We start from the raw sequence: 27,696 nt of genomic DNA on the forward strand, positions 1-27,696 counted from the left end.
ACATGCACACAGACACACTTTTACCTTCACAGGTATACACAAGAACCTACATACACACCGAACCAAGTATGTAGACATACCTTCAAACATGCGGAGCCTGAACAAACAGTGGAGAGACCAGCCACAATGCCAGCGGCACCAGGCAGTCAGGTAGGAATCGGTAGCTCTATTTGCTTTGAAGTGCTTCTCTTGGAAACCAACTTGATGGGACTGCTGAGTCCCAACCTCCAAAGTTTGCTTAGTGTGAGAGGGTGGCCTTCCACAAATAAAGACAATGGCAACTTTTAGTTCTCTTCATATAGATTATTTTTTATCTCAAAAAATGGCACAGAATAACATCCATTTTTAATAATTCAGACATCTAACTTACATGCAGGATAAACACCAAAATGAATAATTACATGAATAGTGTGGTATACACAAGTAGAAATTTCATTCTAAATAGGAACAGGCAGAGACACTGGGTCAATCACATACACCTGAGCGACATTTCGAGCAACTGTGCTCTTTTTCAAGCTTACTCAGATTATTAGAATCATTTTCAAGCACACTCAGATTCCGACAACCTTCTATACGCATAATACCTTTACCCTGTAAGCAAAATACTGTATATAGTTATCACAACTGCTGCTACCAGCTCAAAATATGCAGCAGATGATGTTCTTCTTGTGCATTCTATGGACACATATTCTAAAGACCATTGAAACAGCTTTTTAGACAAATAATATATGACATGAACACATACAGTAGGTAGGTTAATTCACCCAAATTGGTCTATATTACAAAATCTTTATTTTTTTCTGGTGTGTCAATTTGAATTGCAACCTTCACTTGAAAACTTGTGGGGTAGTAGCATGGGTTGTGGGGTGGAGGGAGGGAAAGCGATCTCTGAAGGCGTAGAAGTTTGGTCCAAATTTTGTTTTATACTTTAGTACACAATGAATTGCTTCCTTGATCTTGACTGATCATATCCTTGGCTGGATCCCTTTGAACAGATGCTTTGAATCCTTTAAAAACGGGACATATAGGTAGCCATCTGAAGTATTTAACTTTCTTAACTAGTTTCATCCCACATGGAAAATCATAACTTTTTAGATCTATACATGTGTCACTACTAGTATTTGCTCCTTCCTTCCACTGCACCAATCCTCGCTCTTTTTCTGAACCTGGAAGAAATATCCAAAACATGTTAATTAATGGAATCAAAGTACCGCAAGGTTCCTTGAGTATGTTATCAATGGCATCTAAGGCTGTGTACAGTTTTTTTCAGAAATGATGAGGTTTTAAGCAAAAAGTCTTCAGGTAAAGCTCCTGTTATATGGTGTTTTGTATGTATTTTATGTCTAGAAGATGTTTTTGTTAACAAAATGCTTCAGAAAATGTTAATAAATTGTTAACTTTAAAAAATGTTTTGTGTTAATGTTTTTTGAGTATTTTCCCACTTTTTTTTTAAAAAAAAATCCATCCAATCAAGCAATAAAGAAAACTTCAACATTTATTAATGCAAAAACACGTCAAAAATGTTTACAAAATGGTAGGAAAAAAAGCCCTGATGTCTTTGTGGCGTTTTTGTAGCATTTTTTTTTTGTCAACTTCTTTTGGCATTTTGTAAAACCCAAAGCCAATTAAAAACGATCAAAAGACTGAATATATGAAGAAGTCTTTTTTCAAAATACAGTACAGACCAAAAGTTTGGACACACCTTCTCATTTAAAGATTTTTCTGTATTTTCATGACTATGAAAATTGTACATTCACACTGAAGGCATCAAAACTATGAATTAACACATGTGGAATTATATGCTTAACAAAAAAGTGTGAAACAACTGAAAATATGTCTTATATTGTAGGTTCTTCAAAGTAGCCACCTTTTGCTTTGATGACTGCTTTGCACACTCTTGGCATTCTCTTGATGAGCTTCAAGAGGTAGTCATCAAAGCAAAAGGTGGCTACTTTGAAGAACTTAGAATATAAGACATATTTTCAGCTGTTTCACACTTTTTTTGTTAAGTATATAATTCCACATGTGTTAATTCATAGTTTTGATGCCTTCAGTGTGAATGTACAATTTTCATAGTCATGAAAATACAGAAAAATCTTTAAATGAGAAAGTGTGTCCAAACTTTTGGTCTGTACTGTACATGAAGAAAAAGAGTCTTTCAAACATTTTATGAGTGATTTTTTTTAAGGTGCTTTTTTTTGGAGTGGACCCACTCCAAAAACGCCTGAAAAAAAAAACCTCTGTGTTCATATAGCCTAAGAGCTTCCTGCAAGCCCCAGTGATTGGAAGCCACAGGGAGAAAATAATTACTTACCGGTAATTTCCTGAAACCCATGACAGCACCTGAGAGCAAGGGATCCGTCCCTATCACTGGACAGGAAGCCAAGAGCACAAAATAAAAAAGTTACTCTCACTTTCTCCTTCAATGTGATTTCCAAGAAGTCAAGTAGGAGTCATCCAATTTATTATCATTATTTTTGTTATTTATACATTCACTCAAGCCCACTCTTCATTGTGAGAAGAGAAGATTGAGAACCACCACCAACCATAAGCCAGAGGGAGGGAATACATAGGGGTGCTGTCATTGTTTTCAGGAAAATTAAAATTAATGGTAATTATCATTATTTCCCTCACCCATGACAGCACCTGAGAGATGATGACAAAGAAATCCTCTGCAAGATCTTACACCCGTAGAAAGATCCCAAGAATATCCTAGTTCAATGGATAGTGCTTAGGGAAAGTAGATTGTAAAAGTTTTAGCTATCATTCAATCAAGATAATATCTCTATCGATTTGGAGCTCCAACAAATGAGCACCAACAAGAGTAAAAAAGGAATTCTTTTACTGGTTACAAATCCTTTTTTTTTTTCAGAGACGGTTTATAATTACAGACTTCACTTATATGTATGGTTGGTTACCTTTTTTGGATGTAATTAGATATTCTGTAGTTTTTAAATCACCTAATCAACTACTAAATTATATAGAAACTGGTACTAAGACTTAGCATGTTAATGGGAGCAGAAGTCAATTGATTCAAAGAACCTGGCCACCGTAATAAGGCCCTGAGGAATTAGAAAGACATACCGGTCTAGTGCCACCCGACTAGGCACAATCAAGTTCATCTTACGACTCCATACCAGGATTGTAGATTGGCGCAGTTGATGGTTTGAGAGCCCCATACTGGCGAGTCCAACTCACAACTCCATTTAGGAGGGCAGAATAGTATAATGTCACCCGACTTGGCACAATCAAGTTAATCTTACCCCTCCATACCAGGAGGGTAGATTGGGGCATTGAGAGTTTAATCGCTTAGTATTCACAAGGCCATCTTGTGACTCCAACTAGGAGCATTAACTAGACTTACTCTGGTTTTATTCAGCTTAACACAGCCATGTACATCTTGCAACACCAACTAGAAGGATAACTGGTATATAGATGCTCACCACATTTAATGCTGACTGGTCCATCATATGACTCCAGGTCAGATGATTAATTGGACTACATTGGTTTTCATTTGGCTTAGTGCAACCCTGTCCATCTTACAACTCCAACTAGGAGGATAAACTGAAATATAGACGTTTGTCAACTTAAATGCTGAGCATTTCATCTTATGACACCAGACCAGGAGGATCAACTGGACTTACACTAGTTTTGTTCATCTTCGCCTATCCTACAAATCCCACTAAAAGGATAACCTGGAACCTAAATGGTTAACCAACTTAAATGCCAACCAGTCCAATTTATGACTTCAAACCCCAAAGATTACTGCACTTACAATGACTTCATTAGGCTTATCAACACCCTGATCAACTCCAACTAGAAGGATAACTGCGACTTAGATATTTTACTAAGTTAAAAGTCTGTGAGGGAAGTAGTGGCGAGGGGCAACTTTTGTTCTCCTATACCCTGGCTTCCCACAAATAAAAGAGTGTTCCGTCTATCATGTGGTCTGAGTGTATTGTATCACACTCACTATTGAAGGTTCTGCTGGTTCCATGCTCCCGGATCCGGACATCACCACACATTCAATGACAGACTCTGTTTCCTTTTTAAACAGTTCAACTTTACTTAACATCAGATATTCCATGGCAGTTCCAGTACAGCACATATCAGGTTTTGCAGTCTCCATTCCATTTCTGATGCCCTAAGCCCCTGATTCATCTCTCTGTCTTCACAGCTACCATGCTTCCTGGCCCAGTCTCCTGCTTCAGTATCCCATCCAGCTCCCCTTGTTGGGAGATGAAAGAGGCACCCTTGTCCATGCCTGATTCGGTCCGTAGGACCCGGATTTCCTGGGAATTTCCACTGAAAGTACTGGCGGCTGTCTGCATGCTTTTCCTCTTTTCCAATCCCGTGCTTTCTGTATTTTTTCAGGCCCTCTGGCCTAATCTGACTTTCCTCTGATCTCTTCCTCTCCAGCACTCTCTTAATGTTGCAGCTATAACTCATTAAGCTCTGTCTGACTAGAACCAGGAAATACTCCTTCTATTTATAACTTTATTCCCCCTCCCATCTGGGAAATTCCCTGAACCTCATAACTATAACTTTACCTATTTCTTACACTACAGTGTCCCCTACTGCACTCCCTGTTCCTAACTAACCTTATCTCAATCCTAATTTCCAAAAACTTTCCCTAGGTTATTCTATTACAGCATACTAAAACGCATTTTCATTATTTAAACATTAGTCATCTATAACTAAAACAGTACCCATTATATTAGTCACATACTATACATTAAACCATTATAAAAGTCTGGTTATTACTCCCATAACACATCTACTGTTTTACCAGGAAGGGATGAAGTAGGCGTAGGCACCAACACACCCTTACAAGTCGACCAGTCCAGACAATGAACTTATAATTGTTTCATTCTGATTAGCGCAATTATTTACACCTCCTACCAAGTGGACAAATTGGGACTAAGATGTTAAATGCGGACCAGTTCAATATGGTATGCAAGTAGCAGGGATAGACTGGAAATCATTTGGACTCACCAGCTACCCTCAGGACTGTATTTAAGTAAGGCCCCTTTTTGTTGTTAAATATAATCACCACAGACCCCAGTATCATTGGGAAGCTAACCTTACCAATATCAGCAGTATTGCTAGTAAAAGGTAGTGAATCTTTGAGGCAGTAGTAAAAAACAGACCTACAAGCCACAAGTTGGCTGGCTAACCAGGCAAAAGCCATGGCCCTCAAAGTTGTACATACTGCTGAAAGTCATACTCCACTGAAGGCCCCATCAAGTCATGCTATGAGACAGAGGCAGCTGAAGAAAACTCTAGACCTGAGGTGGCAGGCTAATCAACACTATGATGCGCCCATAAACCTCTCAGGCTGGCCAAACACGAGACATGAAGTGGCATGGCAAACATGAGACATGAGGCCAGACCTGAGGTGGCAGGCCCAACACCAGACATGAGGCAACAGGCCAAAATATGAGAGATGGTGCCCGACATGAGGTGGCAGGTCCAAAAGACATGAGGCGGCAGGGCCAAAACTCCTGACATGAGGCGGCAGGCTCAAAACATAAGACATGTGGCCTGACATGAAGTGACAGGCCCAAAATACCAGACATGAAACTTGACATAAGGTGGCACACCCAAAACACAAGACATGAGGCCTGACATAAGGCCAGCAGCCAACCACAACACATGAGGCCAGACTTAAGGCCAAGCAAGGAATGTAAGGCTGCAAGGCCAAGTGAGGAATGCAAAACCAAGCAAGGAATGCAAGGCCAAGGGAAGAACACGAGTGCAAAGCCAAACGAGGAATGCAAATCTGCAAGGCCAAACGCTGAATGCAAGACCAAATGAGGAAGGTAAGGCTGCAAGGCCAAAGGAGGAATGCAAGAGTACAGGACAAACAAGGAAAGAAGGCTGCAGGCCAAACACCACACTGCAGGCCAAATGAGAAACACCAGGCTGCAGGCCAAATGAAAAACACCAGAAAGCAGGCCAAGTGAGAAACAGCAGCATTCAGGCCAAATGAGAAACACCAGGCCACAGGACATGCTAAAATCACAAGGCCGCAGGACATGCGAAAAACACAAGACTCCAGGCCCACCAAAACACAAGGCTGCAGGCCGACCAGGCCCCAGGCCAGACACCAGACCCCAGGCCAGCCAACAAATATGAGGTAGTAGGTACTTAAACATTAAATCTAGATTCTCCCAAACTGAACTGATGTTAACATTTCAGTGCCCGACTGGGCCACTGTACTCACGGCCATTCTTACTAGAGGTTGCTATAGAACACACTATCATTTTCTATGATTCACGGCTGCTCCAGCCATGTGCTCAGGGCACCTACATGCAAAAGACAGGAAACCACATTGAGGGAGGAAGTGTGAGTCGCCTTTTTATTTTGTGCTCTTGGCTTCGTATCTAGTGATATGGGAGGATTCCTTTCTCTCTCAGGTGCTGTCATGGGTGAGGGGAAAAATGGAAGCTTTATTCTTCCTGTAGCTGTTTGCTTCCAGTCATCAGGGCAGAACAAGGGTTATTATTATTGCTCACTACACTTTGATCGCTGCTGTAATCACTTGAGAAACTTTGATTGACTGCCTGTTCTGCAATGTGTGTGTGCACAGTAGGCTGATAATGAAAGTGCCAACGTGTGTGATTACAGCTGTGCTCACAATATAGTGAGCAATGCTGTCGCTGCTCCTTGCACTGCTTCCTTAAAGGGGTTTTCCCATGAACAAAAGTTCATTTTAATCTATAGATCTTGGAATAATAATAATTTCCACAATTGGATGTGTTTAAAAAAAATGTTCCTGTGCTGAGATAATCTTATAAATGTGCCCCTGTTGTGTACTGTGTAATGGCCATGTCTGACCATACAGGAACATGGTCTGATCATACCACATCTCCTGGGGGGATGTGGGAAGCAAAAGAGTATACAGACATCACAGCTGATTCTTTTTGTGAGGTAAAACATTTCACTGCCTGTTTTTAAACAATATTTTACTTCAAAGAATGAATTATTTGCAGGTGAATAGCATTTCTGGACATGACAGGTTCTCTTTAAATCAACTGAGACAGAAGAAGGTGTTCTACACCTCATTAAGCATATTAGGGAAATACTCTTAAGAGATGTGAGATTGATGGAATTTATTGAAATTTTCTGGTTTGGAACAGATTCCTATTTTTCAAAATAGAGGTGATAGACATAAAATACTTTTACAACATGGATTATTATAGCTAATGCACTAAGATTATTGTGTTTAATTTAAAAAATGAATTGAATGCCTTTTATGGTGTATAATAACAATAATCTTTTTATTTATATAGCGCCAACATATTCCGCAGTGCTTTACAATTTAGACATTTAACAGATATTATCAGCACTGTCCCCATTGGGGCTCACAATCTACATTCCCTATCGGTATGTCTTTGGAGTGTGGGAGGAAACTGGAGAACCCAGAGCAAACCCACACAAACACAGGGAGAACATACAAACTCCTTGCAGATGTTGTCCTTGGTGGGATTTGAACCCAGGACCCCAGCGCTGCAAGGCTGCAGTGCTAACCACTGAGCCACCGTGCTGGTATATGATTTTCATTGGTATAATGGGCATCCTTGATCTACTATATATACCGTATCATTAATGTTTAACATATGTCCTGTTTTTACATTTTATTGCTTGGATGAAAGAAAAGTGTATAAGACACGCCTTGGCTTCATGATGTGTTGGGCCAAGCAAAGTGCCATAGAGAGCATGAAATGACCGTTCCTGTTTGTGTCCTTCAATATCTGTTGGTCTTTTAATCTTTTGTGCCATTATATTCTAGTTTTGTGTTATCTGCATTAATATAAACTCTTCTATATCTGTAAAGCATTTGGACACTCCTTTTAGTTGGTTTGGTCACAAATTTGCCACAATGTAACATAGAGGGAGCATTATTAGTGTGGTGCCTTGAAGCTTTGAGGAATAACAATGTTGAGGTACAGGTGAGTTCTCACTTAACTTTCCACAAAAGGTCACCTATTGTTTTTTTACACTTGATAAAGATGCCAGTACGGCATTGAAATGCGTAGTGGACAATAAAGAACCTACTAGGAATATCACAGCAAGAGACTTTGTGACGCCCAGCTGCGCTTGGTATCACAGATCCTAGAAGAGTGCATTGATGGATCACTCCACAAGAGGCCCCCATAAACATTCACACTTCTCCACCTTCCACCTCAGACCAGCAGAGGGAGCCCGTTAGGGATATAAATAGGGAAGGTGGAGCTAGGTAGTTTAGTCTAGTTTCAGTTTGCAGTCTAGTCCAGTACAGTCTGAGAAGAGTTACCTCAGAGGACAGAGCCTGTTCCAGCTCCTGCAGTTGCTAGCCTGCAGTGGAGCTCATCCAGACTAAGACTCAGTTGTAGCTCAGAATAGTAGAGCTTAAGGTGTGCCGGCGCCATAAGATCGGTGAAGCGCGGCAAGCTGCCGTTAGTGTGAGTAGCCTAGTGAGGGCCCGATCGTGGCCGAAGGCGAGTGGAAAGTGAGTAGCAGTGGGGGCAGAGGAGCTTACCCAGCTCACCCCGAAACGTATACCGGACACCGGGTCCGAGCTTACAGGGATCTCTACAACTCAGTAAGGCATAACCAAAATCCCTGGAGAACTACAGGTCCCAGGTTCACCAGAGAGCTGATACGTAACAGAGCCAGGAGACACATAGGCCCCGTAAGCTGGGAGCGTGCACTCTAAGAGAAGGCCCTACCACAACGTCAGCCGGTGCAGGATAGAGATAAAGTTAGGCCTTGCTCCAGGCAGGTCAGAAACTTACTATGCAGAGGCAAGAAACAGGAGGCCCTACACCCGCTCATTGGGGAGGATCCTGATATGCACCCTTCACCCTACAGTGCTCCAGGACGTGCCTGAATTTCCATCAGTAAAAGGTACTGAAGTGACTATCGTGTCCGTCTCCATTCTTGCTCTGACCCGGCTGGGTCTCGCCTGTCCTGCATCCCCCCCTCTCCGTACGCTGCCCTGAGGCCTAGCTCCACCTGTGGGGAGCTATACCATCGAGCTGCCTTATCACCGGCCTCAGTGGACTGCCGCAGCACTGGTGATTCTCACCAGAAACCACAGGTGGCGTCATGAACTCTCATAAAATTAATAAACAATTCCCCTTCTTAAAGCTGACCCCAGGGTACGGGCCCGGGAGCCGACCACCGCGACATCCCCAAGGCCCGGGTACCGAGTCATCCCCATTCCCCTGGGCTAGTCAACTTCTTTCCAGCTGCGCAGCCAATTTTTAAACGTATTTTTATCCTGTTTCGGTAAATTCCGTCTGGTGGATTTTCCCCCAGCCACGGGGCAGCAGCAGCTGACTATGTATACATTTATAGAGGTTGTGTCCTCACACAACCACCCAAGGTGAGCAAACCTATCGTTTTTACTGTCCCTTATTTTAGGGCTTTACCCTATTGTGCCTTCACAATCACTGTTTCTTCAAGAAATGAAGTACAGCATTTTTCAAAACCCAGTCTTCATTAATTCCTCTCATAATGTTTAGTCAGGATTGTTTGTAAGATTTAGGCCATATTCACACGTTCAGTATTTGGTCAGTATATTACCTTGATATTTGTAAACCAACATCAGGAGTGGAATAACCAGAGGAAAAGTATAATAGAAACACGTCACCACTTCTGTATTTATCACTCACTCCTCGTTTTGGCTTACAAATACTGATATAAGATACTGACCAAATACTGAACTTGTGAACGTGGCCTTAACTGTGGAAATGTCATGTCTGAATTAAAGACACTCCACAAAATTTGAGCCCTGAATAAGTATAATTCATGAACATTTCAAAGTTTCACTTTTCATACTTTCCTAGTATACATTACCTGGTATGGTATTGTCCAGGAAAAAAGCTATGCATCCTCCAACGAACATTTCAGTAGTTAGGAGCACAGTCAGTATCTGATCTAACTCTGGTAAACCTGTAAAAATCCAATCAGAAGTGTTACAGAAGGTGTTCAGTCTTACTCATTGAAGTTCATTGTGATAGTTTATATTTCATTAAGTAAACCACATTTTAGTTTAATATCAGATTGTATTGGGTTTAGGGTACAATTCCAGATTTATACTGGATTCAAGGTGAAATCCCAAACAAGATTTCTATAACCCCTACACAACATTTGACATAACTGTACATCATGGTGGGAAAGGGGTTCCCAACCTATGACATCCAGTTAGGTCATGGCTATCAAGCAGACACATAAGCTGTGCTCGCACAATCGCCGTCGGGAGCTCGGCTTAAGTGATAGCTGAGCTTCGCCAAGGGCGGTGCCCTCACTGCTCCAGCTGTTTGACCCCCTAAATGTCATGATCAATAGCTATTGCAGTAGTTAGAAGGCTAGGAGAGGGAGGGGGCTCCCTCACCCAAACAATAAGCACCCCCACAACGTAATCACAGGCTGCCGATGGTATTTATGGCAACTGGAGGAGCATGCCAGTAGCATGGTCTAAAGGGTTTTTTGTCAGTGTAATACTGACAGATGTAATGCATTGCAATGCTTGTGTATTGCAATTCATTATACCAGTGATCAGAGTCATAAAATATAAAGTCCCATGGAGGGAGTAAGTGAAAAATGTAAAAAAATGTTAAAATATTTAAAATAAATCACAAAATAAAGAACAAAAAAATGAATAAAATATTACTCCAACAGATACATATATATTCATGGACAAACAAACATAAACAGAAAATTAAACATTTGGTATTGCCACATCAGGAATTACCATTTAACCCCTTCAGTACACACTGGAAAAAAAACAAAAAAACAAACGTCGCTAAAAACTATGCTTTTTCATCATACTGCAGAAAAAATGCGGAATAAAATGAACAAAAACTCGAATGTAAATAAAAATACTATCGCTGGAAACATTGTGTTTCCCTGCGAAAAAAAACAATCTGCCATACGGCTCCATCGGTAGAAAAATAAAAAAGCTCTCAGAATAGAGCGATGCAAAAACCAATAAAAATTTCAATTTATTCCGCAAAAAAAAGGCCTCACCTGACTGTTGGCAGAAGTATAGAAAAATTATAGGTTTCAAAAACAATATAAATCTGGTATCAATGTAATCGCACTCACCCGAAGAATAAAGCCATCTAATCACTTATTCACTAATCACACAGTGAACAACTTAAAAAAAGGAAAGAAAGAAATAAAACCAATTTTTGAACTGCTGTTGATTTGCTCTTTCTACCTCCCAAAGATCACAGTAAGGCTCGGCTCACATTCATCCTGTGCTCTACGCTGAGCGCTTACACCGGGGTTTCCGTGTAAATCTTGGAAATACGTAATCCAAGGCAGAAACTCGGCAGAAAATTACCTGCAATGAGACAGACGGAGACACTTTGGAATCTGTCTTTACTATGATTCCACCATGTCTGTCTTTTTAAGTGTGCATAAAAGCACTGACGACCACAGTTTTGTGCATCTCTGAAAAGGACACCTCTGAAAAGAGGCCAGACGCAGTCCAGAGTAATTTTATGTAAAATGTTCCCAATAAAAGCTTCAACTCAATCCACAAAAAAAAACAAAGTCCCCACTTAGGTCATCTGTCAATGGAAATAAACAGGGTTGCCATGTTACTGGTAGCACAAAGGCTCTGTAAAAGTGCTGTGGCTCCCCCTCAAAAAGAAGTCTTAACAAAATCTGCACTCCCAAATCTAAATGCTCCTTTCCCTTCTGAGCCCCACAGTGTGCCTAAACCCAATTTAGCGTCCATATGTCTGGCAATTCTGTAGGGATGAGAGTGCGCTTAATTTACGGAGTTCATGTGTCCGGACGCATGAGTTGGGCACAATGTATGAGCACTACAACACACTGGGAACTACAATGTACGGGCACTACAATGGCAGATTTGCAATTTTCACTCAGCAACAACCAGCGGTGGCTGGGCCACTGGACATAGGGTCATATGCCCATAGGCTGGTCACCTACCAACGTTTCAGGGCCTTCTGATCGCTGAGTACATTAACAATACTGCACCGTTGAATCCTCGGTGTCTGCACCATAATCTATAACAGGCTGCAGCTCGTCTTATAGATCGGGATGCGGCCTCAGGTGTTTTAAAGTAAGGTACAGTGCTAAATCATCCGGTGGCCGGAACTATGTATTATCATAGCAATAAGGCCGTTGGGTGGTATAACTTTAAATCAGTGCATCAGAATCCTGAAGCGTGCCCACGTTGCACGCTGTACATGACACACCTTTCTCTAGCCCTCCAGAGAGGAACACTTGATAGGAGACAGTCGGCATGAATGCTACTGACTCTGAACCATTGCCCCAGTCTGGCTGTGAGTTGTAACAGTTGTTACAGTGAGTTGTTGAGTGTTTCTGTCAGTGGGAATCTGGTTCTGCCACATTGGCAGCAGCGTTCAGGATCCATTGGGTACATCATGGGGACATATATCTTGGTCTACATTTTGTGGTGTTACTGCTATAAATTTGGGTTGGGGAGTTGGAGAGGGGGGGGTGATTGCTACAAGCGGGTATATGATTGGAAGAGATTATTATTATTCTATGGCAGTGTGTAATTATTAGGGGGATTTTGAACAATTTATGTTTATTAATTTGGTGAATGTCTGCAAACATTGAAGGACAAAATATGCAGGTTAATTGAACACTCTAACCATGAGAGATGACCTCCTCCCACCTCCCTCCAAACCTGTGGATAATAGCCTGAATAAGAACTGTGGACTATAAAAGGGGGATCTGCCTCTGTTTCCAGAGACTCTAGAGGACAGCAGCCAAGGCACCGTGGCTCCAACCAGAGGAATACAGATTTGATCCACTGCCCACTGAACCCACGAAGATGTTTGGAAAACCCAGGTTGAGACAATCAGGCACCTGGCCACATACCTCAATGTACTCTGTCAGCTTCCTAAGCTTACTTCTACCTCCTCTTTGTGAGTGCCCACCAAAAGCGGGGTGCCACTGGTTGGTGTTGTTTGCCCTGGAAGCCCTGAAGTCGCAGGTGTTCTAATTCCCGGCCAGCCAGCAAAAGGGTAAGACTGCCATTTGCACCATCTTGTGTATTTGATGGGACTGTGCTATATGTTACTGACTGTTGGTGATCCAGTAAATTATTACCATTGGATGTTACCCTTACCCTGTGTTGTCTAAGTAGTATTATGCCCACGGAAAAAGAGTACGAGCATTCAGTGGGATGAGCCCTGGTCCATGCTGTCTTTCTAAAGACAGAAAGCCCATTGGACGAGAGCACCCACTGAGCCTCGTGTCTCCACAAGAATTTTGCCTAATTAGCGGCCTGCTGATTTAGTATTTATTTTATAATTTTGTTTTGTTACGAACAGTTATACAAAGTCTGCCTGGCATGAACTGTGCCTGCATGCGCACTTGTTTTTTCGGAAGTGTGGATGACGAGAGGCGTCATCCTCGTCAATTAAAGAAGGAAGATGGAGAGCAGCAGCTGGGTGGAGGGATGGAGAGGCCCGAAACCACGCCCATCGGACCGGACGGACTGGATTACCATGCAGCGCGGGAGAACTTAAAAAGGTTTTGGGGGGTCTACAGGGTGAGTCAAAGGGTTATATAAGTATAGGTCATAGTTTTAGTTCATATAGGACAAAACTGGTGACAGGTTCCCTTTAATCTATTTAACCATGTAGTCTATCTACTTATGTATATAGATATTACAACACTGTGCAAAAGTTTTAGGCAGGTGTGGAGAAAATGCTGCAAAGTAAGCATGCTTTCAAAAGTGTTAAAAGTTTATTTTTGTCATTTAATAGAATGCTAAGTTATCACCTTAAGGACCGAGTCACTTTGTACATTAATGGCCAAGCCTCATTTTATGAGGTAATAACTCTGGAACGCTTCAATGGATCCCAGTGATTCTGAGATGGTTTTCTCGAGACTTATTGTACTTCATGAAAGTGGTAAAATTTGTTCGATATGACGTGTTTATTTGTGAAAATATCAGAAATTTGACTGCAATTTGGAAAATTTCACAATTTTCAAACTTTTAATTCTTATGCCCTTAAACCAGAGAGTTATGTCACACAAAATAGTTAATAACATTTCCCACATGTCTACTTTACATAAACACAATTTTTATGTAAAAATTTTTAATCTGGAACTTCATTTGAGGCACAAAAAAAATGTTAACAGGCACCAATGGCATGGGTCCCCATACCTCTTCATACCTCTTCCCGTGTCCCTCAGAAATGGACAGCATGTGACTTAAATATGAGTGTCTGAGCAAAGGGTCTGAATACTTATGACCATGTGATATCTCAGTTTTTCTTTTTTAATAAATTTGCAAAAATTTCTACATTTCTGTTTTTTTTCAGTCAAGATGGGGTGCAGAGTGTACTTTAATGAGAAAAAAATGAACTTTTTAAGAATTTACCAAATGGCTGCAATGAAACAAAGAGTGAAAAATTTAAAGGGGTCTGAATACTTTCCGCACCCACTGTATATATATATATAAACAACAATACAGTAAAAGCAAAAAAACAGCTGATGAAGCTGTGGTGAAACACGTGTCGGGTCTCTTGATGGGTGAGCTGACCACATTTAGGTATTATTGATGGGTTGTGTGTATACCATTTACAACTCTTCCCCTTCTTTTTCTTGTATTTATTCTCTATTATGGATTATACACAGCATTCCTCTTAAAGGGGATTCACCTGTAATTGTGATACATTACTAACAGCTGACATACTTAAAGGGGTTTTCCCACAAACAAAAGTATATTGTTTTCAAAAGATCTTGGAATAATAATAATTTCCACAATTGAATGTGTTTAAATTAAATGTCCCTGTGCTGAGATAATCTTATAAATGTTCCTCTGTGTAATGGCTGTGTCTGACCGTACAGGAACATGGTCTGATCATACCACAGCAGGGGAGGAAGGAGAAGACTATACAGACATTACAGCAGGGGATCACAGCTGATTCTTTTTGTGAGGTAAAACATTGTTTAAAAACAGGCAGGGAAATGTTTTACCTCACAAAAAGCAGCAGCTGTGATCCCCTGCTGTGATCCCCTGCACATTTATAAGATTATCTCAGCACAGGGACGTTTTATATAAACTCATCCAATTTTGAAGCTTATTTTCATTGCAAGATCTAGTGAATAAAATGAACTTTTGTTTGTGGGAAAACCCCTTTAAGGCCCTCTAGATAGGCTTTAGCAGTCTAGGTGAACCAACATGTGTTCTCTTATGTTACTATAAAAACGACCTCATGATGATTTGCTTTTGGTATACCCATGTGCACATGTACTTACTTACTCAATTTTCTATGTGATTAGCTCACTCACCAACTTTCTTTGTCGTCTGTGTCTGTTTTTTGCTTTTACTGTATTGCTGTTTATATATATAATTTTCTTTGACTGACTCAATAAATTTTTTGTTTTTATTAAAAACATTGTTGTACGTTGTTCCTGGCACATCTCCCTTTTCTCTCTTTGGTTACATATTTGCTTTTGTGCTTTATGTGGATTCTAATTAATCTAAAAATTTGGGTTGAATTGAGATTTATTTGACAAATTACATGGAAACAAGGCTAAGTGACTCAACTATGCTTGAAAACATAGGAACTGGGGTGGAGAAAAATGTCAGCAAGTGCTATGGACTGATGAGTCAAAATGTGAAATATTTGGCTGTGACATAAGGCAGATTGTTGTCCAAAAAAGCACTGGAGAGCAGTACAATAAGTGTCTACAGGCAACAGTGACGTATGGTGGAGATTTACGGTGGGGATTACTGGCAAGTTTTGGGCTGCATTACATTAAATGGAGTATTGAATTTAGTTATAATTAATGGTATTCTCAATGCTGAAGAAGTACAGGCATATACTTATTCATTGTGCAATACCATCAGGGAGGCACATGACTCCAAATTTATTCTGCAGCAGATCAATAACCCCAAACATGCAGCCAATGTCCCTTAGAACTATCTTTATCATAAAGAAGAACAAGGAGTCCTAGGAGTGATCATATGGCCCCACAGAGCCCTAATCTTTGAGTTTGTGTGGGATTACAAGAAGAGACCGAAAGATTTTCGTAAGTCTACCCTCATAAAAGATCTGTGATTTATTTTTCCAGATGCTTTGAACAAGCTCCCTGCCAAGTTACTACAGACGCTGTGTGCAAGTGTAACTAGAAGAATTAAAGGGTTTTTTTCCTTTTCAAATAAATTTCTGCCTTAGCTGCAATTTACTATAAAAAACAAACCGCATTGTACTCACCTTCCCCGGGTCCACCAGTGAGTTTCTGACACTGGCTACAGTGCTGACATCCTGTCGACAGCATGGCAGCCAATTGATGACCTCAACAGCTTTTAACGGGGCATTCCGTTTACATGGGAATGCCCCACTAGAGCCTCTTTGATGCTGTTTTGAAGTCAAAGGGAGGTCACGCCAAGTATTGATTTGATTTAGATATTTTGTTCATTTGTTCATTTAATTGATAAAAAAAAATTACACTTCTATTTTTTAAAGTATTCTTCTGGCGAGGTGTGTACCTAGCCATCAAGTTTACTCCAATCCTTCCTGGAATAATATTTGTGGCTTAGAGAACACCATCGCTAATTATAAATTTGCCAGGCCCCTTCCTGACCCAGCTCTGACCCCTTTGTCAGAGCTGGGCAAAAATTGAGTGAAAATGCTGAATTTTAGCACAATCTTGAGTTGCGCCAATATTTTGCAACTTTTCAAGGCTTTTTATGCCAGAATTCTGACGTTACAGCTTTGATGAATGCGTTCTAGTTACGTGCACTTAGCAATCAATTTCTTGCTATGACAGACTTAATTATGGCTTTACATAGCCTTTTTTATGATTCTCTCAGTCCATTGTAGATCATATTCATTGTGCTATCCATGTGTTTGTATTTTTATAACTTTAGCTATTTTTTGGTTTCTCCCCTCCCTGTGATGTTACCCTTTTTTGTATCTGTTTTAAATCTTTATCTAAATCTAAAAAAGTATGTATATGTTTTACCTTGTTGTAGTTTTACATTTTGTTTGCTCTTTATCTGTAAGTGCTCAAATTGGAGATTTTGGTTTGTCAAGGTCCTTTAAAGGGTTAAAATTGAGTTCTCATTCATGTCTCTGTGGCACTGTGTGTGCCAATACACAAGGTCCACGCACATGGCAAAGCATGTATTCATCCAGGAGTATATCCTTAATTAAATCTAGATTTATATTCTTGAGAACTGAAATATTTTCTCCCATGTATTTTTTCTGACAAATCATAAGAATTAAAATGGAAAAGCCTGCTAACAATAACACAATTTTCTTTGGAAACACAATTCGTTTTGGTCAAAGATATTTATTTTGCATTTGAACTTGTCAATAAACATTACGATATTGTAGCTCTGAAACATACCAATCATAATAATGCTGCGTGTAAATTACTAAGGGACGATAAATCAGTCTTGATGAACTCTCATCTGCAGTAAATTGAGCCAAATTCTTTAAGTCATGCGCCTCTGAATAAATTTGCTGCATCCTTCAACTGCCATGAGCCATTGCCAGAAATATTACTCTAGTCACGGACTAGAGTACATTTTTACATAAATTATGCCTTATTGAGGGAAATGATCATAAATTAGACAGGTGCACTTTCTACCAAGATAGCTGGAAGTGGTGTAAAGCACCAAAAGTTGCAAAATATTTGCTCAACTTTAAGCTTCTAAAAAAGTTGCAAAATTTTAGGAATTCTGACCTAAAATACCTTGATGAATTGGGCTCCAAGTTTTTAATTACAGATAGGTAAGGACTAGCAGTTCTCAATTTTTTTTTGCCACAACTCTTTCTTTGGACATTTAAAGGGAGTCTGTCACCACCCAAAACTCAAATTAAATCATTTAAACATTTATATTGGGGACTTTGCCCCTATAAAATCATACTAGTAGTGTATATTTGACTTATATTGTTTTAAATAAATTATGTTTTATTGGATATGTAAATGAGGTTTCAACCTCGTTGGATTGGATATGTAAATGAGGTGCACCCCTAGCATGGCCAAAGGCTGAGTGCACCATCCCACCACCTCAAATACAATCTCTCCTGTCTACAGCGGCCACTTGATACTATGTCCCCTCTCCTGTCTGACATTGTGTGTATGCTGAATTCTTCGCTCCTACAGTGTCATTGTGTGGAGGTCTGATTAACTCAGGCAGTACTTCAAAGCAAATGCTGTCAATCAACATAATGGGAGGTGTGGAGTATTGGACAAAACACCCCTCATTTACATATTTAATAAAACATTTTTTAAGGAAAACAACATATATAAAATCTATACAAGTATGATTTCTATAGGAGCTATGTCCCCTATATGAACGTATCAATGGTTTAATTAGAGTTTTGGTGACAGACTGTCTTTGAAGCCTAACAGTTTTTAAATAATTTATAGTAACTTTATTTTTTAAAACATTATTATTATTTTTTTCTTACCTGTTTTAATGTAGTTGGGATTTGAGTCCAAAAAGTTTGGGAGAACTAATCCAAAAAACAATGAAAAGCCTAATACAAATACATTTCTTGATGAATTCATATCAACAAATTGTAGATTAGAGAGACCAATAGCTGTAATCATGCCTGGAATAGTATACAAATAATGAAAGATAAGAATCATAAATTACATCAAATTTATCCATGTTTTTAGAAATTACAATCTGTTTAAACATTACATTGTGTAAATAACTTTAAACAAATTTTTAACAAAAAAATAGTTTTTCTTTTATGTACATTCCTCAAGATGCTGCAGGCTGTGGTAGCACGTTTAGAACACAAAGGCTGCTCCCAGTAGCCGGACCCCTCTTAGCTTTAATCCAGGTACACTAACAGCTCAGCATTACATTAATTTGGTTATGAAACCAGTGGTATGGTGATTTCTCCAAAGTGACCCTGGAGCCATTTTTCAACATGACAACAGAAGACTGCTTGTGGCTCATGCAACTATTAGCAACCTGAATGTCATAACCGTGCTATCTTAGCCTGCAACATCTCCGGACTTGTCTCCCATCCAACACTTATTTCCCCAAGTGCATTTAGCATGAAATAAAATTGCTCAGACAACCACTTATAAACCAATTAGTAGCATGTGTCAAGGCATGCAAGTGTGAAGATTTCTGCACGTGGTGCAGAAAACACAGGGGTGAACATTGACAGTTTTGGGCCCCTGTGCAAGAAATCTGTATGTATATGTATAAATATATGTATATATATATTGTGGTATGACAACTCACTCAGCTGCTTTCAGAAGTAGACTCAGGAACGGTTTTGTCTGCAGGTTTATTTAAAACGGCATAAAGCACTGCAGATTCAGTAAAATAAACATAGCCTTGCTGGCATAATGGCAAAACAAAAGATAAACGATAGCACAGTCCATATGTGTGTGGGTTTCGCCCGCTAGGAGTTGCAGCACACATCAGCTCCTCCTGAACTGAAGTTCCACAGCCTGGAGACTTCCTTCTCCAAACTCACAACACAGAAAAAAAACAGTGACTCAGCATTTAACCTGGCTCAGCCACACCCTGAGGTAGAGATATGGTGAATGAGTTCCCACCCTTCTCAATGTCATTCACAAAAAAACACTCCATTTGAAAATGGTGGTTTAACCCCTAGCACATAACATGCTGAAGGAAATTTGTAGGTTTAGTTCACTGACGCTCTTAGCCACAGTGAAACATATCTCCCCTCACATATAACACCAGTGACTCTGTCACAATATATATATATTACATAGTCTCCTCTTGTTATGACTATTACTGTCCCTTATTACATAGTGCCCTCCCTTGTTACGTACAGCGTAACTTAAATATCACAATCTCTTCTTATTTATGGCGCCGTGTCTTTACTTCTCTTGTTAGATATGGAAGGACTGCTGATGGAACATTGTAAAGTTTTTTTCTAATGGAGGAGGCTGATGGACTGGTCTTCTTGTCAGATGCTGCTCCTTCAGCAGTCATTTTATTTTATATCTAACAAGAGAGGACTATGTAATATAGAGCAGGCACTGTGTTTAACAAGAATAATGAGAATATGCTATGTAATAGTGGATGGCACTGTACATACAGAGGACTCTATATAATAAGGCATACATAACAAGACAGGATACGTAATAGGGCACAATTTTAAATATAACAAAAGAGGAAACTATGTAATTAAGGGCATCACTTTATTTAACAAGAAAGTACACTATATTATAAGGGACTGTGCTATTCATGATAAGGCTACATTTCATGTATCCATATGAATCATCAGTGTTCTGCCGGATTTTTCTGTTGCACAACACACAGACCCATTGAGTATATCCTATTCAGATCCTCAAAATCGGATCAGAAATGAAAATGCACTGAGTCTCGCAGATCTTATTCTCAGATCCGTGATTTTCATGGATATGTGAATGGATTCATGAAAACCTATGAGTCTGTGTGCCCACGGACAATTCTCACGAATGTGAGAATGTGGCCTAAGGGGGGTTATTTTAAAAAACAATAGAATTACTCTAAATCATACAGTCCAGATGCAGAATAAATATTTCTTTCCAATGAATTTCCACTGACGTCTTGCCTGATTAGTTTTCTGTTGTTTCTTCTCCATCTGGTCAGACCTTCATGTCGACATCTTCCAGCTATGACTTGTCTTGTAACTCGGATCACCGTAGGCATGAAAATAACAAGGTCATATATTGTATACATACTTTTGTGTTCTGAATAGAAAATCCCCCACATTGCGCCCCTGACTACAAATATGTATCCCACCATCAATCTATATTAGCCATACACTATTCAATATATAAACTGAGTAGCCAGTGCTGTGCCCCCAATTACCTATAATTTCCGCCAACCAATAAAAATAAATGAATTACTGTGACTCTTCCCCTCAGATTAATTTGAAGGATATGTGCACACGTTGTGTTTTTGTTGCATTTTTACTGCATGGATTTGTTTCGGAATATATGCAGCGTTTTACAGTAAAAGCAAAGTGAATGAGATTTATGAATTCTCATGCACATGTTGCTTATTTTTCTTTGCAAATTTTCAGCAGATTAAAATCTGCATAATGTCCATTCTTGCAGTGTATTTCATCCATTCTAATGAGTGGGGAAAAAACGCATGTAAAAAAAAAAACATGGCAAAAGCATGTATTTTCTGTTGCAAATCCTGAATGTGTGAACATAGCCTTAGTCCCTGTCCTGTGTCCTCTCCTCTCACACACATTCATTATAAGTCCCTGATAACATCTTCTCCCACCCTCTAATTCATAATGACACTATCAGGGTCTTATAATGAAACGAGGGGAGGGAGAGTATACTATCAAGTGCTTAGCAAAATTTGGACCTGGGCCCCCACCTGCATGTTTGTCAGATGTATGGGCCCCTGTAGTGTTCTAGATCTAATAAAGACATACTGTATGTGTTCACCCCACTATATAATGATGTCCCCCATCTGGCCCTTTCCTGGTATACACTGTGTTCCAAATTATTATGCAAATAATATTTTCTCAGATTTTCCCAAATTACCTATATGAATTGCAGTCATTGTAATTTTCCAGTCAAATAACTATTAGAGTACAATTGAAAGGTTTTTGTACAAACTGCCTATGATAACAGTATATTTAAAAAAAAATAAAACACTCAAACTGCACTCAAAATACATGTTCCAAATTATTATGCACAGCAGAGTTTTCAACCTTTTCATTTTAATAAAGAAGAAAAAAATGGTCATTTTTGAAATTATAAGCATTAGCAGGTTATTACAAACTGAAATCAAACAGTTTTCAACTCAAAACTTTATTCTAGGTGATGTAACATTTGCACATAGGACCGCTTGTTCGAAAGGAGCTTCTGAACTCTCTCATTCATTGAATTTGTCAGGTTTTGGATGGTTTCTGCTTCAATTGTTTTGCATGAGGACAGAATACCCTCCCAGAGCTGTTGCTTAGATGTGAACTGCCTCCCGACATCATAGACACTCCTTTTGATGATGCTCCAGAGGTTCTCAATGGGGTTGAGGTCAGGGGAGCATGGGGGCCACACCATAAGTTTGTCCCCTTTTATGCCCACAGCAGCCAGAGATGCAGATGTGTTATGTGCAGCATGAGACGGGGCATTATCATGCATGAAATGATCTCGATGGTCCAGATGGATGGAGTGGAGGATGGCTGGTTGATGGACACCCCATGCAAACACGGCTACGGCGCCAACAAGGAGGAGGTGGAGTAATGTTTTGGGCTGGAATCATGGGGAGAGAGATTGTCGGCCCCTTTAGGATCTCTGAAGGGGTAAAGATGAACTCCATAATGTATGTTGAGTTTCTCAAACAGCACTTCCTGCCAAGGTTCAAGAAGAAGAACCGTGCATTCCGCAGCAAGATCATTTTCATGCATGATAATGCCCCGTCTCATGCTGCACATAACACATCTGCGTCTCTGGCTGCTGTGGGCATAAAAGGGGACAAACTTATGGTGTGGCCCCCATGCTCCCCTGACCTCAACCCCATTGAGAACCTCTGGAGCATCATCAAAAGGAGTGTCTATGATTTCAGTTTGTAATAACCTGCTAATGCTTATAATTTCAAAAATGACCATTTTTTTGTTCTTTATTAAAATGAAAAGGTTGAAAACTCTGCTGTGCATAATAATTTGGAACATGCATTTTGAGTGCAGTTTGAGTGTTTTATTTTTTAAAAAATATACTGTTATCATAGGCAGTTTGTACAAAAACCTTTCAATTGTACTCTAATAGTTATTTGACTGGAATTCATATAGGTAATTTGGGAAAATCTGAGAAAATATTATTTGCATAATAATTTGGAACACAGTGTAATGTTCCCCATGCTGGGCCCCTTCCAGTGATAATGTCCTCCATCATGGGATTCTTCTTGGGATGTCGACCAACCTAGCCTCCTTCTTGGTATAATGTCCCTTTCCTGGTATAATTTTCCCCATCCTGGTCCCCATTCAGGCATAATGTCCTCAATACTCTTTTCTAGGATGCCTCCGAACCTGGGCGCCTTCTTATTATAATGTCCCCCATTCAGTTATAATGTGTACCATCCTGGTCCCCTTTCTGGTATAATGTGCTTCATCTTGGTCCCCTTTCATGGGTTAATGTGCCCCATCCTCCTTCTGTTCATAGATTATTGTGCCTCATCCTGGTCCCATTCATGGGTTAATGTGCCCCATCCTTATCCCCTTCCTGGTATAATGTGCGCCATATAGGGCCCCTTCCTGGGGTAATGTGCCCTGTTTTGTTCTTCTCCAAGACATTAAAAAAAAAAGAAAAAAAGAAGAGTATTCTCACCTTCCGCCTTGCTCCCTAACAGTGTGGCGTCCTCTTCTACAGCCGGTGCAGGAGCTGGCAGCTGATTTCTGCATGCTCACCATGGTGCATGACATCACTGCCATTCGCCCCCAGTCACGGGCACGCTTGTCGGCGGGCCCCAATACACCTCTGAATGGCTGCACCTACTGTATGTCTGCCCCTGCATTAACATGTCTACCCATCCTTGGGATTTTCAGAAATCCATTATACTTTTTTCTTGGTGTTGCAATTTTAATGTGGAAGAGTGTATAAATTAGTGATGAGCGAGTATGTTCGGTTAACCCTTTCGGCGAGTATGCTCGGGTGAGTACCGAGTATCTTCAGCGTACTCGGTAATATGTTTGAATCACTCCCGTGTGCATGATTTGCGACTGTTTCACAGCTTTAATACATGTGAGGAATGCTTAAGAAACAAGCATTCCTCACATGTATTAAAGCTGTCAAACAGTCGCAAATCATGCACACGGGAGTGATTCAAACATATCACAGCGTACGCTGAAGATACTCGCCCGAGCAGATTCGCCGAAAGGGTTAACCGAACATACTCGCTCATCAGTGTGTATAAATGCATTATGTTATACTTAACATAAGACAAATTTTAGCAGTTTGCTGCAGCTTTAAACAAAAGTAAGGATATGCTTACATTTGCTAAATTTATTAAATAGGATATTGTAGCTAAGACTGCTGTTAATAAAGTTTTTACTGTTTCTCATGAGTTTGTTGTGTTTCTGGTTCCCCCAATTAATTGAAATAGAGAGATGTTATGTTTTTGTACTGCTTTTTATCCACGTTTTCTGCAAGTGTCTGCACCAAAATATGCAACAACAATCTTTTTCTGATTATTGCATTTTTGCTGCAGTTTTTTTTAATGAGGGTTGAGAGGGGGAACATTCTGCAAAACAAAAAAAAAACAAGCCCTCATACGGCTATGTCAACTATAAAAAAAAAGTTATGGCTCTTGGAAGAATGAGAGGAAAAAACAAAAGCACAAAAAGGAAAATCCTAAGGTCAAGAAGTGGTTACTATAAAAAAAGTATAATATTTTGTCTTAAAATTATTATGCATTTCAGGGGAGTATTCCCCTTCAACACATAAAAATAGACGATGAATGACAGTTACAAAAATAACTAAATGTTGCCAAACAGTGAGGAGAAACGTTAATCATCAGCATCAGCATATCTCCCAACTTTCACAGAATAGAAAGAGGGACAAAGTATTGAGCGTCGCATCAAACCTTGACGACGGCCCTAGCCACACCCATCTAACATTTTTTTTCAACCCTGGCAGGTGGAAATGTCCAAGGGGCGGTGGCAGTAAGCTACATTCAGCAGGTGCCCAAGACTGCATGCCGTAGACCCAAATTCTGAACTGTACCGTTGTACTTGGGACGGTTAGGCTAGAAATGAGTGGATCGATTCACGGGACTGCAGTCCAGCATCCGGATCAGTGGTGCCTGGTGGCTAGACAGGAGGCTTGTAAATCTCTTACCTTCCGATGTCCTCAACTCGGCTTTTGTTTAGCCAGGGCTGGTGCTACTTCATATGTTTGTCATGGTCATCTCTAGTTGGGACCTATAGATTTATTTTTTGTTCATTCATTCATTGGTGTAGTAGCTACAACTTTGTCATTTTTACGTAAGTGTCACTATATGATAAATTGCTTTTTTTGTCTGTAAGGCAGTGTTCACACGTTGCATAAATTCTATGTTTTTGTTTTCTGCAGGTGTCCTAACCAAACTGCGCAACGTCAATCTTGTCTGATTATTGCATTTTTGTTGCATTTTATGCATTTTTTTCTCTTTATTTGATGTGATTAGTGCAGCTTTGAAGTAGAGTTTTTGATGGTCAGTATTTCAGGGACTTTGAAACAGGCTCAGAAGCAGTGCCCACTCCACAAAGGGCAGTTGTTAAAGGGAATGTGTCACCACTTTGGAGTTATCAGACTTCTACTATGGGCTTACAGGGTATAGAAAAGTAAATCTATACATACCTGTGTGGCCCATAGTAGAGGTTTGATTGCAGAGAAAAGTGTTTTTATAAACTCCGTTTTGCACAGGTTTGGCATCCCCCGGACGCCAAGAAATCCCCGCCTGTTTATTATTCCCCGAAATCCCCACCTATATGCTTAGTTACCATATTCCCCACCTCCCCTGCACGTCACAGGGTCCTGTGATGTGCACTGTGCTCCCTGACTTCCCGGACATGGGCAAAGTGCCACTCACATAGAGCGCGCTTTGCTTCATCCCGGCCCCGTCTCTCTGTGCTCTGCGCCGCAGGGTTCTATTGTGCAGGCGCTGGGGAGACACTGTCACAGAGTTTATAAAAACACTTTTCTCTGCAATCAAACCTCTACTATGGGCCATACAGGTATGTATAGATTTACTTTTCTATACCCTTCATGCACATAGTAGAGTTCTGATATCTCCCAGGGGGTGACAGATTCCCTTTAATCTTAAATGCTGACAGCAGAATTTAAAGAAGTTGTCCACTACTTTTACATTGATGCCCCATCAATAGGAATATGGCCCAGACGCTAGTTTTGACAGACATTGGCTTCCCTGCGACGCGGTTGTAGGCTCCCGTGATCATGTGATCTATTCTATGATGTCAAGCCTGTGACTGGGCTTCATAGAAGACAGTGATTTTGTACACAGCAATACTGCGGTATTGCACTACAATCGATCACACAATCTCAGATTCAAGTTCTCTAAGTGGACTAGCAAATAAAGTAGAACGTAAAGAAAAAACGTTTTTCAAAATGTAAAAATGATTAAAAAAATATAGAAATTTGAATTACCCCTTTCTACAGTTAACAATAAATAAATGTAATTTTTTTTTAAATAAACATATTCGCTATCAACATGTCCAGAAAAGTCTGATCTACCATATTTTTCGGACTATCAGATGCACCGGACCATAAGACACACCCCAAATTTTCAGGAGTAAAATAGAGGAAAAAAATGCGTTAAATTGGGATCTGTCTTACAGTCCGAATTCAGCTTATTGGTGGGGTTGGGGCGGCTGCGGTGGTGGATCGTGGTCACAGGAGGTGTTCGGAGGTGCGAAGCTGCGGGGTGATGCAGCAAGTCCCATCCCAGACCGGAAGAAGGGGCTGCTCAGTGGTGCTCTGCGGTGTGGGGGCTCCACTGACATTTTGTGAAAGCCTGGAGCCCCTGCACCTCCATGGTTTCAATGCGGTGTACTCCAGGAAAATGGCCACCGGAGGCGGCGCATGCGCAATTTTCGATCTCAGCAGCCGAAATCTCGGGAGACGAGATCTTGGTGCTGAGATCTCAATCTGCGCAGGCACCGCCTCTGGCGGCTATTTTCCCGTAGTCCACCACATAGAAAACATGGAAGTGCAGGGGCTCTGGACTTTCACAAAATGTTGGCGGAGCCCCGCACTGCTGAGTGCCGTCGAACTCCCCCTCCTATCACCCTGGGACTCGCAGCATCGCCCCACAGTGTCGTACCCCCGAACACCTCCTCCTCCAAGCGCAGGACCTGCTGCATCGCCTGCAGTATCGCCCGCAGTATCGCTTGACTCCTGCCGCCGCTGCCCCCCTGGTAAGCTACATTCGGTCTATAAGACGCACCCCCATTTTCCCCCAAAATTTGGAGGAAAAAAGTGCATCTTATAAGTATGAAAAATACTGTATCTAATTTTAAAATTAATTAACCCGATCTATAAAAACTGTAAAGATAAAAAAAAATGTAAATGCCAGAATTGTGGCAGAATTCTCCACAAAAGAATGCAAGAAGTGATCAAAGCATCATATCTACCTCAAAATAGTATCAATAAAATTATCAGGTTACTTGCAAAAACAAACCCTCACCAAGCCCCACTGACCGAAAAAATAAAAATGTTGTGAGTTTTTCAAAATGGTGGCTCAATTTATTTAATTTTATAACAAAAAAAATATATACAGTACAGACCAAAAGTTTGGACACACCTTCTCATTTAAAGATTTTTCTGTATTTTCATGACTATGGAAATTGTACATTCACACTGAAGGCATCAAAACTATGAATTAACACATGTGGAATTATATACTTAACAAAAAAGTGTGAAACAACTGAAAATATGTCTTATATTCTAGGTTCTTCAAAGTAGCCACCTTTTGCTTTGATGACTGCTTTGCACACTCTTGGCATTCTCTTGTTGAGCTTCAAGAGGTAGTCACCGGAAATGGTTTTCACTTCACAGGTGTGCCCTGTCAGGTTTAATAAGTGGGATTTCTTGCCTTATAAATGGGGTTGGGACCATCAGTTGTGTTGCGCAGAAGTCTGGTGGATTCACAGCTGATAGTCCTACTGAAAAGACTGTTAGAATTTGCATTATGGCAAGAAAAAAGCAGCTAAGTAAAGAAAAATGAGTGGCCAT

At 40.3% G+C, this 27,696-nt stretch overlaps 1 protein-coding gene across 7 annotated transcripts in view; it reads right to left on the bottom strand.

The window, feature by feature from the left end:
* Positions 1-322: 322 nt before the first annotated feature.
* Positions 323-27,696, bottom strand: part of SLC23A1 (solute carrier family 23 member 1) — a 457,722-nt gene continuing 430,348 nt past the window's right edge. For 6 of the 7 annotated variants that reach the window (XM_073652114.1, XM_073652111.1, XM_073652110.1 and 3 more), the window contains 3 exons: positions 18,438-18,581; positions 9,847-9,942; positions 323-1,166 (listed from right to left, as the gene is read on the bottom strand). In XM_073652114.1, coding sequence (XP_073508215.1) covers positions 922-1,166; positions 9,847-9,942; positions 18,438-18,581 — 485 coding nt within the window. In that variant the 3' untranslated portion in view covers positions 323-921. Of the gene's footprint in view, positions 1,167-2,314; positions 2,371-9,846; positions 9,943-18,437; positions 18,582-27,696 lie in introns of all 7 variants that reach the window. The other variant, XM_073652115.1, reaches the window with a different exon arrangement.

The sequence above is a fragment of the Phyllobates terribilis genome, unplaced genomic scaffold, assembly GCF_046119375.1.
Source record: "Phyllobates terribilis strain yellow unplaced genomic scaffold, ASM4611937v1 Scaffold_11__3_contigs__length_659146591, whole genome shotgun sequence".
Classification (NCBI taxonomy): domain Eukaryota; kingdom Metazoa; phylum Chordata; class Amphibia; order Anura; family Dendrobatidae; genus Phyllobates; species Phyllobates terribilis.